This window comes from Genypterus blacodes, unplaced genomic scaffold (assembly GCF_046128005.1).
Source record: "Genypterus blacodes isolate CSIRO-AG114 ecotype Tasmania unplaced genomic scaffold, CSIRO-AGI_Gbla_v1 ptg000017l_1, whole genome shotgun sequence".
In the NCBI taxonomy this organism is placed as follows: domain Eukaryota; kingdom Metazoa; phylum Chordata; class Actinopteri; order Ophidiiformes; family Ophidiidae; genus Genypterus; species Genypterus blacodes.
This window is the reverse complement of record NW_027466831.1, coordinates 4172432-4185423: the sequence shown is the minus strand read 5'-3', so window position 1 is coordinate 4185423 and position 12992 is coordinate 4172432. Positions and strand designations below refer to the sequence as shown.

At 44.3% G+C, this 12992-nt stretch overlaps 2 protein-coding genes across 3 annotated transcripts; one reads left to right on the top strand and one right to left on the bottom strand.

The window, feature by feature from the left end:
* The first annotated feature begins 4496 nt into the window (after nt 1-4496).
* On the top strand, nt 4497-11112 carry h6pd (hexose-6-phosphate dehydrogenase (glucose 1-dehydrogenase)). Of its 2 annotated transcripts, none has more exons than XM_076141060.1 (5): nt 4497-4592; nt 6651-7322; nt 7420-7537; nt 7671-7940; nt 8032-11112. In XM_076141060.1, exons 1-5 carry the CDS (start codon nt 4512-4514, stop codon nt 9378-9380), a joined length of 2490 nt encoding a protein of 829 aa, XP_075997175.1. In that variant the 5' UTR covers nt 4497-4511; the 3' UTR covers nt 9381-11112. The 2 variants fall into 2 exon arrangements, with proteins under 2 accessions (XP_075997175.1, XP_075997176.1); XM_076141061.1 differs by lacking the exon at nt 4497-4592 and adding an exon at nt 6183-6286.
* Nucleotides 10923-12826, bottom strand: LOC142991078 (uncharacterized). The gene is made up of 6 exons (XM_076141066.1): nt 12476-12826; nt 12275-12337; nt 12082-12161; nt 11682-11812; nt 11380-11446; nt 10923-11300 (listed from the first exon to the last, which is right to left on the bottom strand). Exons 1-6 carry the CDS (start codon nt 12547-12549, stop codon nt 11239-11241), a joined length of 477 nt encoding a protein of 158 aa, XP_075997181.1. The 5' UTR covers nt 12550-12826; the 3' UTR covers nt 10923-11238.
* Nucleotides 12827-12992: the final 166 nt, after the last annotated feature.

Here is a 12992-nt window from a genome sequence, read left to right as displayed (position 1 = left end):
ATAACATATCAGATCTAAAGATGCGTGGATATTTCTCAGTGCTTTTGTGAATAAAAGCTTGTTTGTGATATTTAATTTGTGCTTGTAAAGCCTTCACAGACGAATTCCATGTTGTACTTTTCCTCCAACAAGTGACATCATGTAGAAAAAAAGCTCCGGTCAGTTTTGCGAGGAACATTTGAAGAATGTTTCCAAAACGAAAATTGAGATCTGGCTTTAAATCCCACAGAGACAGAGTGTTAGAAGATCGAGAAATCTTTCACTTTCAAATGATCCGACACGCTTTGTTTTGAGTGCGAGCTGCTGCTTGAAGGAAACTTCTCAAGCACCCTCTTTCTCAGCTCTTTATTGGTTTGGATACATACTGAGGTACGGCAAGGTGCTATTTTGGAGAGCGTTAATGCCTCAACTCTGAGAAGTGCTTTCTGTTGTCGTCCATTTCTCAAAGGTGTCAAAGGTTAACACCCTCTCTAACACACAAGTATGCAAATGCTTTCATTACAATACAGGCTTCTTTTGATTCACCGAACAGAGCATGCGTCCTGCTGGAGAGTGGAGTGCAGCCGCCGAGCGTTGAGCCCTCTGGGTGCCCAAACACCCCCTCCGCTCCCTTCAGAGGGGGATGACAGCACAAAAGTACTTCACACTGGGGGCTGGGGCAGCATTTTGTGGGTCAGTGAACAGCAGTGGCAGGCAGCAGCAACGCCATGTCATTCAAACCTTTATCCTCTCACTCCCCCGCTCTCCTCACACTTCTCCCGGTATCAGCAAACACAGAGGTGGAACTCTATTCAGAGCCCCAGGGAGTTTTTGTGTAATGCCGAGATTAAATGCACCTACTGTTTTCCACCATTCTCACAGTCAGGGCCCCCAAAACCCTCGTTAAGACGTGATGGATTTGCATCTGAGACTAACCGTGGCTGTGTGCATTTAACATGTATTTTGTTTTGTTGATTCAATGTTCTTCCATTGATTCTGTTAGTATTGTTCCAACTGGAGCTACAATGGTCATTCATCACAGCTCATACCTATGATAAGGCTGAACAAGCCAAGACCTAATAAGTGTTTTATTCAAATTGTGGCATAAACTGAGAGAAGTTGAGGAGAATAACAATAATTGGACTAATTTGCTAAGTGTGTCTTGGATTCAAATTGCACCATTGCTCGTATTATTTCTTGATATTGGTGTTTTGTTTATTTTGCAATATAAAGGAATCATTAAAGAAATACCTCTCTATCTTGTGCCTTAAGTTTTTGAAATCAATTCAAATCTTTCGGAGTAATACTGCTAAGAACCTAATAAGCCAACCTACAAGCAAACCAGGTCACCGGACGCAGGTGAAGGTAAGGCAGGAATGTTCCTTACAATTCTACATTCATTTAACTATACAGTCATTACAGTATACTGTATTAGACAAAATGCACCCTCTGAAGCTTGAAACCCAGAGTGACACATGCTACCATCACCGCCCAAATCAAAGCTTGTAAGCCGCTACTCAAAAACAAGGGTTTAGACTCTCTAATCTACACATGCCTTGCTCAACAGGTCTTTTGTCAATACTGAATAAAAGCAAATATGTAGGTAAAGCAACATACTGTAACTAAGGACAAAAGTGTGCTCTAATCATAAAACCATAAACACTCCCATCCTTTTATACTCCCAATAATGGATGTTGTAGAAACTTCTTCATTGTACTCCAAGACATAATGCACTCTGTTGTTTAAAAGCTGGTGCATTGTTCTTCTCCTTTTTTTGTCAGTCGTCTCACTCCAAAGCTCTGGAACTTGTGTGCCACCTCTTAAAACACTACCTCTCTCAACTGGAATTCGGGGCGTGTGTGTGTTTCCTTATGTGGGACATGCGGTGTTCAGTGTAGCATTGAGACACAAAAGAAGGAACACGCTCCGACATGTTCCGATCCCATGAAGAGAAGAACTGTGGTTCAAAACACGGAGCATTACTCATGAGTAAAGTCCATTTGCGGTTTTGCCCCAATCAGTCATCGCTCCCAGCACCCGTACCAAACTCATGCATCAAAGAGCGAAACTGTTTCTCTTCCAGGAAAACGATCACAATTCAAAGAAAACCCCAAACCTGCAGGTGGATAGAAGGAGCGTTAAGATCTTTGAGAAAGAATCTCAAGAAAGATGGCTGACAGAGTTCACTGACCTTTAAAATAGAATTCAAAGTTCAAAGTTTGCAACTTGAAACTTAAGATTCAGTTCAACAAATTCATAAAAAAACATACTTTCTCACTCTACCTTTGATACTTGATACCTTTGTACTTGTTGTGATTCGAAGATGCTGTCGCCGCCGGCATCAACAAATACATTTGAAATCCAGCAAGGTGCCATCTGAAAAACAATGTCCTATTTATTCAAGATAATCCACAGACTTCACCGTCAATAGTTTCCCCTATTTATTTATTTTTTTACCATTGGAAGGGAACAGCTCCCATTGTGAAGTGTTCCCAGCGAGGTCTGTGGATTATGCAGACTAATCCAGAAAGTGTTTCCCTCAAAAGACACATTAGCTGCCGGGTTTTTACATGTAAATTTTGTATGCGACCAAAACTCCATTCCCGAGTTTCGGTTCAAGTCTATCTATCTGTATGGTTCATTTAAGTGAGTTACAAAGAAAGTAACCGTCATCGTTTTTAGATTTAAAAGGCCTTTGTTTATCCGGTTCTTTACAGTTGAGGTTCTCTTATTCGTAAGTAACCGGTTGTGTATTCAAGTTTACCCGAGACAGAGGGGTCAGTAATCCACCTCGTCTGGCGAGAGGGGAGCACAGGCCTGAAAGTGAAATCTCATTCGGTAAAGAGCCGTGGTAAATGTAATGGCTGCTGGCAAGGGGGCCTAATAAAGATGACAGCACACATTCATATGCATTCGTTTGTGTGCTCAGCTTGACGAAGTCTGCCTCGCAGGCTTAACAAAGGGGAGGAAGGAAGCCAGGGACTGAGGAGAATGCCTGGGGGTGTGGGGCGATGACACACACACGCACACACCGACACACACACACACACACACACACACAGGCCCTCCAGCTTGCATCCTGTGGTCTCTCAAGTCTGAAGTTATAGCAGTGACAGCTGGGCTAGCAGGCCCCGCATGGGCTCATTCACTCTTTAGCTGCTAGTCCCTCCCCTCCCCTTCACACACACACGCACACACACACTCACGAACACACAGGATGCTCCGTCCTGTTTACTGTTTACATTTCACAGTGGCTGGCCAACTTGGGAGGGCTATACAGTGTGATCACAGGCATTACAGCTGTTTGTAAGGTAGTGGTAGGGATGGCGTAATGTGTGTGTGTGTGTGTGTGTGTGTGTGTGTGTGTGTGTGTGTGTGTGTGTGTGTGTGTGTGTGTGTGTGTGTGCGTGTGTGTGTGTGTGTGGGCCAAGAATTTACAGAGGAAATATTATTTTTTGCTTGTTACCTAAAATATTTCACCCTAGCCATATAATTAACAGGGGTTTGACTGCTTTGATGTGGTGTCAGATTCTAGACACCAGCGTCTAGCAGAGAAACACAGAGCTGCTTTTTGATCTTATATAGTGATTTATACCATCAACCTTTATACTCACTGTTGATATTGTTCATATATGTACATTGTAACATAATGTCAAGCTGTGAACTGATAGAGACCTGCATCAGAAAATGGCCGTAATTCTGTTATTCACTTTGTTGAAGGGTTTTGAGGGGATTGGTAGTCTGGATAGAAAGTGTGTGTTAAATCCCGTTATGTGCATTAAATGGAAAGGTGGAGTTGCTGAGTCAAGGGCTCATGGCGGCAGCAAATGTTTAGGAAAGGAAAAGGGAGGATCAGAAAGGCCATGTGGCAGTGTGGTCCACAACAATCACTCCAGTGTTTGTCCAAAAGGGCACCTGCTTTGTTTGAGGTGGGCCTACGATAACATGAGAGACAGCTGAACAATGCAGCGCAAACACCGGCCCATGTTTATCCTTTTAAAGTCAGCAATTTATTTAGAATTTGTCATAATGTACATGTCTGGTAGACTGTTTGCTGAGGTTGTGTTTGAGGTCTGATAGCATTTGCAGCACGGTGACTCATGAGGCAAACGGTAGAAGAAAGTAACTTTAGCACATTCTGACCAGTAGGTGTCGCTCTTGTTTGACCAGTGCAGTATGACAGCTGCTACAGAGCGACTGATGTGCATGATTAATCATGACATACTTGTGGGAGAGTTACAGTTAACAGACAGACAGACATGATGATCAACTTATTGCTATTGAACTATATGAGCTGCATGTGTTAACCATGGCTACTGGAGGGGGAGGAATTATGGATGATCCCTTCTCTTTATAGTCCTCCTTCTCTTTCTGTTGTTTTTTTATTTTATTTATTTCTTTCGCCCTCTTTCTTTTTTCTTCTCCCCTTTCTTTTCCTTATTTCTCTCAAACTCATGCCATCACTTCTCTCCATTGCGGTGACTGACTGACCAACATCGGCTGGATGCAGAGTGGATGAACTGTACGGACCAATGAGAGCAGCGGATTCTGGTCACGTGACTCATGTAGGAAGCGAACGGAGCAGAGCGGTTTTCAATCCCAACACCGGGCAGGTTAGTGGCAGAAACTTTTCACACACACACATACACATACACACACACACGCATACACGCGCGTCGATAATCGGATTTCTTTTCTTGTGTGTCTCCGTTATTTTATGCTTAAATGTCCGTAACACTGTGACGAAAGCGCGTTTGTGTGCGGCGGAAGTGAAGTTTGACAGCTAGCAGGTGGAAGCGTTGGATGATCGTGTTGTCCTCACAAACATCACGCTTCTCTCCTCACCTGCGCCCCTAAACGTCACAAATATACCGCAGTTTACCCCTAACGATGAATATCATATATAGATATAACATAATATAAGTAGACTGTGGACTTTGTAGATTAGATACATTCACACTCAATTGCAACATAGATTCATTGTGAAGCAAATTGAGCTGGTTGAATGACTTTGTTTGTACAAAATAACGGAGCAGCTGTTAGGCTGACTATCATCTTATTGGAAGTAGTTTGCAATTCCGTCATTGTTTTAAAATGTTTGTAAAGCCAACAAGTGGTTTCTGGCAAATATTTACAAATAAAACGTTGAATTAATTGAAATTTGGATGCGGAGATAAGGAGGGTTTCAGCCATTAAGGAACATTTAAGGAATCCAAAATAAACCTGACACAAAAACAGTGCAACCATTAAAAACTTTGAGGACAATGACATGAAAACACTCCTAAGCTTTTAAAATATGAGAAGTGACTTCTTGCCAAAAAGGAGAAGAGATAAGAAGGTGCAAAGATCTGCATTGTTGACATTCTTGACAAGAGAGGAATGTAAAGGCTTAACACCTTGGTGAAGGTTTGATCACGGCTGACAAAATATAGAATAATATGGAATTTGACTTAATCATGTGAATACAGGATGATTGTATACGCAGATTACAAAAATTGAAAGTCGTCTGTGACTGAGGAGTAATCATGAGGTTAAGATGGATAAGAGCTTTACAGGAATTAAGTTTTGATTCTGTGTGCAAACTTGTGTAACACTAACCTAAAGGAGGCGAGGAGCCAAGGAGAGAAGATATAGCAACAGCAAATAATAACAGAAAACGCAAACATCTACGTCTATTCTTTAATTACTAATAAAAACTGTAAAAATTCAGTGTAATTCTGGCCTAAATTGGTTCAGCCGAGGGTAAAGCCTGTTGGAACAGTGGAGCATTCAGGACAGGAGCAGTGGCCTTTGCTGTTTGCATTACTGTTGTGCAAACATGATTGTGGAAGGCAGGGATTCCAGATGTTACACTCAGTCATAAGACACACTCACACTGTGAATGTGTGTCTTATGAGAGAGAAATAGCAAGCCATATAATTTCAATTTAAGGGGTTAACAACAAAGAAGGATTCATGTTTTCACAAGGCAAACAAAAAAGCCATTGATGTAGAAACATCAGAAAGTTAATAAGTTTATAAAGTCTATTTTCATAACTCCCATCATGAATTGGAGTTGTTGTTCTTGCCAGTTTCCCATCTTGCCAAATGGATTATTTGCAGGCCCTTGCAAAACCATCAATAAAGCGGTCAATCAACAGCAGAACCTTTCTCTTACTGGAAGCTGAACAGCCTTGAGCAAAGTGCAAAGTCTGCACCCCTGCTGCTCCCATGTGAAGTGTTCTACACTCCAGCACAGAATCACACAGTAGCACATCACCCGGGCTCACGGAACCTGCTCACTTTGTTGGCTCGCTGTTTCATTCAGAGTGTGTGGACTTTGCTTACATTCAGTGGATCTGGATTTTTCATTTGCATTGAGTGTCAGCTGGAATGTTTTCTGTTCGATTTCCAATGTGTGGTCTTAGATTTTAGAATGGGACTTTGGCTTTGACTTTGACTGAGAAATACAGCGATAGTCATGTCTTGTATGTGTTGTATTGTTATGTTGTGGTTTAGGCAGTAAATGGGATCAATTTTTCGATCCTTTTCTGCTATTCAGCATCCATAGGACTAAAAATACAGATTATTGTATGTAAATGTAGTTTGGAATAAGACGTGTCACGTGTCACGTGTCTGTCATGCTTTAACTGTAACATCATGTCTTTACTCTCCTCTCTTGGTTTTTCTTAGGACTTTGGATTGACGGGTTTGGACCAGAGCATGTTTGCGCCTGTCTTGCTGCTCCTGGTCACTCTGTGTGCTCAGGGAGCAAACGGTGAGGAGACACTGGAGACAAAGAGACACGGCCATGTTTCCGTGGTGATCGTCGGAGGAACGGGCGACCTGGCGAGGAAGTACCTGTGGCAGGGATTTTTCCAGCTGTATGCCAACCAGGTCAGCAGCGGGCACAGCTTCTCCTTTTACGGTGGAGGACTGACGCCTGCGGACAAGGCCAATCTGGTCTTCTTTGAGATCCTGAAGGCCGTGTCCTGCGCCAAGGACGTGTCTGAGCAGCGCTGTGCCGTGCTGAAGGAGCAGTTCCTGCGGCTCGCACAGTATCGACAGCTGAAGACCGACGAAGACTACAAGGATCTGACCAAACACATCGAGCAAAAACTCCAGCAAGAGGGACTGGAGGAGGCAGGGAGGCTCTTCTACCTGTCAGTACCGGCCTTTGCATATGCAGACATTGCGGAGAAGGTCAACAGCAGCTGCAGGCCCAGCAGCGGGGTGTGGCTGAGGGTGGTGCTAGAGAAACCTTTTGGCCACGACCTCGTGAGCGCGCAAGTACTTGCCTCTCAGCTCGGGACCTCATTGAAGGATGATGAAATGTATAGAATTGACCATTACTTGGGCAAGCAGGTAACAAAATCTTCTAACTTCCTAAGATGTGAATCCGTCCTTCAAAACCAATGTGCTTAAATCATGACATGCTTTTACTGTTTCTGTTTAAAAAAAGGTTGTTTCAAAGATACTACCGTTCAGAAAGGAGAACGAGAAGTTTCTGGATCCCATCTGGAACAAGCATCACATCGAGAGGGTGGAGATCGTGTTGAAAGAGACCCTGGATGCTAAAGGTGATTGAAAACGTTTCTAAATATGAACATTTTTTAATTGACCATATTTGAGATACGAAACAAGCAAGCAAGCAAGAAGTTTAAAAAATTCAATCATGTGCTCATCTCCTCACCTATCCTTTTGATGTCAAAGGTCGAATCCCCTTCTATGACCAGTACGGGGTGATCCGAGACGTGCTGCAGAACCACCTGACAGAGGTCATGACCCTGCTGACCATGAGGCCTCCCAAGAATCTCAGCAGCAGTGAGGAAGCTCTCCAGAACAAGCTGAAGATCTTTGCTCACTTGCTGCCCTTAGGAAAGCATCAAGCTGTGGTCGGCCAGTACCAGAACTACAACAAGGAGGTGCGAAACGAGCTGAATAAGACGCAGGATTACCTCAGTAGCACACCGACGTTTGCCGGTGAGTACTGTACGCTTGTTGAATGGTTATTCATCGTGTATGCAGATTAAAGGAGATATACTAATAAATGATCCCTTTGTTTATATTGCAGCGGTTCTTGCTCACGTTGATACGGCCCAGTATGACGGCGTGCCCATTCTTTTGCTGTCGGGGAAGATGTTAGACGAGCGGGTGGGGTACGCTCGCGTTCTATTCAAAAACGAGGTATTTTGCGTTCAGAGCCATCACAGCGTCCACTGCAAGCCCAGACAGATCATCTTCCACTTTGGACACGGCAGCCTTCAGTATCCGGCAATTCTTGTCAGTAAAAATCTATTTAAGCCCGTTCAAACGGATCCCCAGTGGAAAGAAGTGACGGAGCACAAGGACGTGAGCGTGCTAGATTTGCCCCTTTCAGACTATTATGTGCACGCCCCAAAAGTCCAGAAGGAAGCCTACGCAGAACTCATCGCTCACATCTTCGCCGGACGCAAGAATAACTTCATCAGCTCTGAAAACCTCCTGGCCTCCTGGGTGTTATGGACTCCGCTGCTTGATAGTCTGGCCGTCACCTTCCCCCGCATCTACCCCGGCGGCGCCGTCAACGGGAACCTGCTGGACCTCCGAGTTAAAGGTAAAGGCCTCAGCTACAGCAACGAGGGGGTGGTGATAATCAAGAATGACAACAGGGGCGGCCTATCAGCGGACGGTTACCAAGTGATGCAAGGCAAATATCGCAGCGCCGACATGGTGTCCGCCTGGGCCGAGGAGCTGGTCGAGAAGCTGGCCGCCGACATACAGGACGCAGCCGAGGCTGCGGTGAGGGAGGGCGGAGTGTTTCATCTGGCGGTCTCCGGCGGCTCCACGCCCGTTGCTTTGTTCCACAAGTTGGTGCTGGACCACTTCTCCTTCCCCTGGCGGGACACCCACGTGTGGATGGTGGACGAGCGCTGCGTGCCTCTAACCGAATCTGACTCCAACTTCCGCAGCGTGCACGACCATCTGCTCCATCACGTGAAGATACCTTATTACAACATCCACCCCATGCCCGTGCAGCTCCACCAGCGTTTGTGCGTGGAGGAGGACGGTGGAGCGGACCTGTATGAGAAAGAGCTCCGCAGCTTAGTGAACGGCTCCAGTTTCCACTTTGTGCTCTTGGGCGTGGGCTACGATGGCCACACGGCCTCTTTGTTCCCTGGGGGTCAAGCGGCGAGCCAGGGGGAGAGTCTGGTGGTCCTCACAGAAAGCCCAGCCAAGCCTCACCAGCGCATGAGCCTCAGCCTCAGTGCCATTAACCGAGCCCACAAGGTTGCCATTTTGGTGATGGGCAAAGGTAAACACGCGCTGGTCACCCAGATGAGCCGAGTGAAAGACGACCCAAACAAATACCCCGTAACTGCGGTGCGACCTAAGAACGGCAGCCTGGTGTGGTATTTGGACTATGAAGCACTTCTAGGATAGAAACATCAGTCCAACTCAGCTGGACACTGACAGAGAATGTACGACCCCGTGCTTTAAGAACCACAACCTCACCTCAGCCAAAGCCAACAATACCAAGACCAAAGTCATAGATTTACCTCTCTCACATGTGTTTACTCTCTACAAGCCGGTCTTCATAAAGCATCATAAACATACTGAAACAGTGTAACATACATATATAAACATACACAATAATCCGTCAGCTGTAAAGAAAAGTGGATGCAATTTGTAGTGGATATGTTTAAACGTGCAAAACTGACACGATGGTCCTTAAGCCTATTAGCTTCCCCCCCTGCGTGTGTGTGTGTGTGTGTGTGTGTGTGTGTGTGTGTGTGTGTGTGTGTGTGTGTGTGTGTGTGTGTGTGTGTGTGTGTGTGTGTGTGTGTGTGTGTGTGTGTGTGTGTGTGTGTGTGTGTGTGTGTGTGTGTGTGTCTGTGTGTCTGTGTGTCTGTGTGCGTGTGTGGTGGAATAGAATTTTTAGACTTTGTTTTGGTTTTTCTAAGCCTAATTATGTGTGAAGGGTTTTGATTTTAAATTATTCAATTGACCTGTGAGTGCCTGGAAATTAGGAATGGAAAGAAAAATGAAGTTGCAGTGTATGTACCACTGTGTAAATCTCAATCTGTAAAAAGGGTTAAACACTTGCTGCCTGAAACAACTTCCAACAAACAGTCACATTTCCTTATGCTGAAGTTGTGTGTGTGTGTGTGTGTGTGTGTGTGTGTGTGTGTGTGTCGTATCGGCATCAAATGCGATCTCAGGTGAAAGTGTAAACCTGCAGTAATGTGGTTTATTATGCATTGTACATTTCTTAATTGTATGGTTGTTACTCAGCATATTTCATATTTTGCAAGCAAATCATGTGGAAATATTAACAGAGACGTTAAGATTGATTTATGTTCCTATAAATAATGTGGTTGGAATGTAACTCGAGGAAATCTACAGCACCGCTGTGCCTGAATAGAAAAACACAGGAAGCCATAGAAAGCCTGTGGACATTTTGTAATAACTCTTTTCGGCTAATGTAAATAGTATTTGCTGCATATAGATCCATCATTTTGAACATTCTATACATCAAATGTTGAGCTACATTCCAAGTGTTGAGTTTCATTTCAGTTACAACTTAAATGTATTGAAGCTGTCTTCATATTTATAACGATAGGACAAAATTCCAGCAGGCATTTGTTAATGTTCCTTAGTGTAAATGTGTTAATGTTTCAATTCCAAGTGCAGAATTTGTCCTCATTCATTATCTATGAGACAATAATATCTGTGGATGCTGCCAGTCTATTTTCTGCTTTATCGTTCCCACACTGGAACTCTATGGATCCATTTAAGGCAGCAGGGTGTCGTCCCAGGAGACATTTGTAAACATGTTCAAGTTTCAATGTTACTTCATGTGTTTCTGTTCATGCATACCTTTGCAGTGGGTTGAACTTTAACTTATTAGGTGTGATGTATAGAAATGAATGTGCTTGAAGGAGCCTTTAGCGTTCACCCATGCCAGCGCTTTTGAAAGCAGCATTCCTTCATCAGGGAACACAACACGACTCACAGCTCTGTATGAACCTGTATTCGTCTTAACGACACACTGAATCGCCTCATTGAAGTCACAATCAAACAAATGTGAACCGTCGTCGGCAACCATCAGTCACCTTTGGCTCTGTGTCACCTACCATGAATGAGCATTAAAAGGCTGAGAATGCTGAAGTCACTCTCTCTCTCTCTCTCTTGTCGTTCCTGCGGTTTAAAGTTACAAGCTGGTGGCGGCACGGAAACCACATTAAACATTTAATACGTGGAGAGGTATTGGATGTCGGTGTGGGACAGCTGGACTGCTTTAGTGCTCATTGTTCCTGCTGGGTTTAGCCAACCACAGACCTCCTCTCACCCCGAAGAAACCTGCACAGGCACAACAGCTGTCAGTGCTTTGAGCCGCAGGTGTTGACTCTCAGATATGCATGCAAGTGTATGACCTCACCTGCGCTGAATGTAGACATCACAGTCAGAATAACCGACGTGTAGTACAGCTCAGGGGTGATTTTTGCCTGTGAATATACAGATATAGCCTTGTTAATGTTTTTTCCCCGCCGATTCTAGGGATATTTAGTCTTTAATTCTGTGGTTCCCAAACTTTGTCTTTCGTGCCCCCCTTCCTTACTTCTCTGGTGGGGCGGAGGGGGCAATATAAACCAATACGGGATGGCTGATCGGTCTGTCTGGTGGGGGAGATATGACATATATCTCCCCCACCAGTTTGGGAACCACTGCTTTAATCCTTACGCATGCTGCTGCCGTCAGAGTCAGGATGGCGGTGCACAGGCCTTGACCACATGACACCAATCCAAAGAAATGGTAGGACGCCCAAAAGCTCTGAGGAACCGGGTCGATCAATGTGAATGTCACCGAAAACCCTGTGAAGAGAGACGGGATCGCCAGAGATGAATCCTAATTCTAGATTTAAGAATCCTTTTAAATCAGATCAACTCAAATTGGCTCACATTTTCAGACTTGGATTGATCTCATTTAAATTAGTCCAGGACTGCGATAGAGATGTAATCTAGATGTAAAATATGATCAGAAAATGTCAGAGCTAGGCTTTTTTTTAGGTAGGTGAGCCCGGGGTTAAGGGAGCGTTAATCAGATTTTGCATGTGTGAGCCACTGTGTCGTGTGTGATTTACCTGAAGCTATGAAGGACAAGGCAATGGAGGCTGAGAGGTTGTTCAGAAGAGGCTGACTGCAGAATCTGGAGGATTTTGGCCTTGGATCAAAACCAAAACCATTATTAAAGCGGTGTTCCTTCTCCTACAAATACAACAGATCATGGTTCAGAGCCGTGCCGCCACCTATCTCATCTCCTTCTCATCTTATTACCTTGAAATGACGTAGAGCTGAGGGCCCAAAACCAGCGCCACGAACACTGCATTTACTATTTGACTGGAAACAAAACATTCACATGTTAAAACACCTCGAAATGTAAACATCTGAAATGGTACAACTTGTATTGTTGCTCCAATTCCAAATAGGAATGTAAACTCTTAATGCTAAGCACACAGTCGTCACACCAACACTTACAATTTCAACCTCTGATTCCTCGGGATCCATCTGCTGCTATGATACGCCATGAAAACCAGCATGTAGTGAAACATGGATGAAACACTTCCAGGGCCCACGTGTAACTGAATTCCAGACTGGTCGTGCCGCCAACGGCTCCAACTGTGAGGATGGGGACGGATCACATTTCACACACGCATGTATCGCACTTCATTTTCTGCTAAACACAATTCTGCAAGATTAACCTCTAAGTGTTTGATCATTTTTTTCAGGGCACAAGCTTTTTGAAACCCATTGCTGAATTCAAACCTTTTCCTACTCGTAAAGATGCCGAATGTTTCTAGATCCTCTACACAAAGAAAACTATCTGGTCCTTCTCCAGACTGACATTTGTTACATGTTATATAATTAATCGGTTCCTCAGACTAACAGTTTATTGGAGCAATGGTTAATGATTCATGAGTAATGTGGTGTGTCATCACAAACAGTAGAGTTTCATCATTCTGTGTGTAGAAAGTCCGTCTCTGCCCTCCAGTGC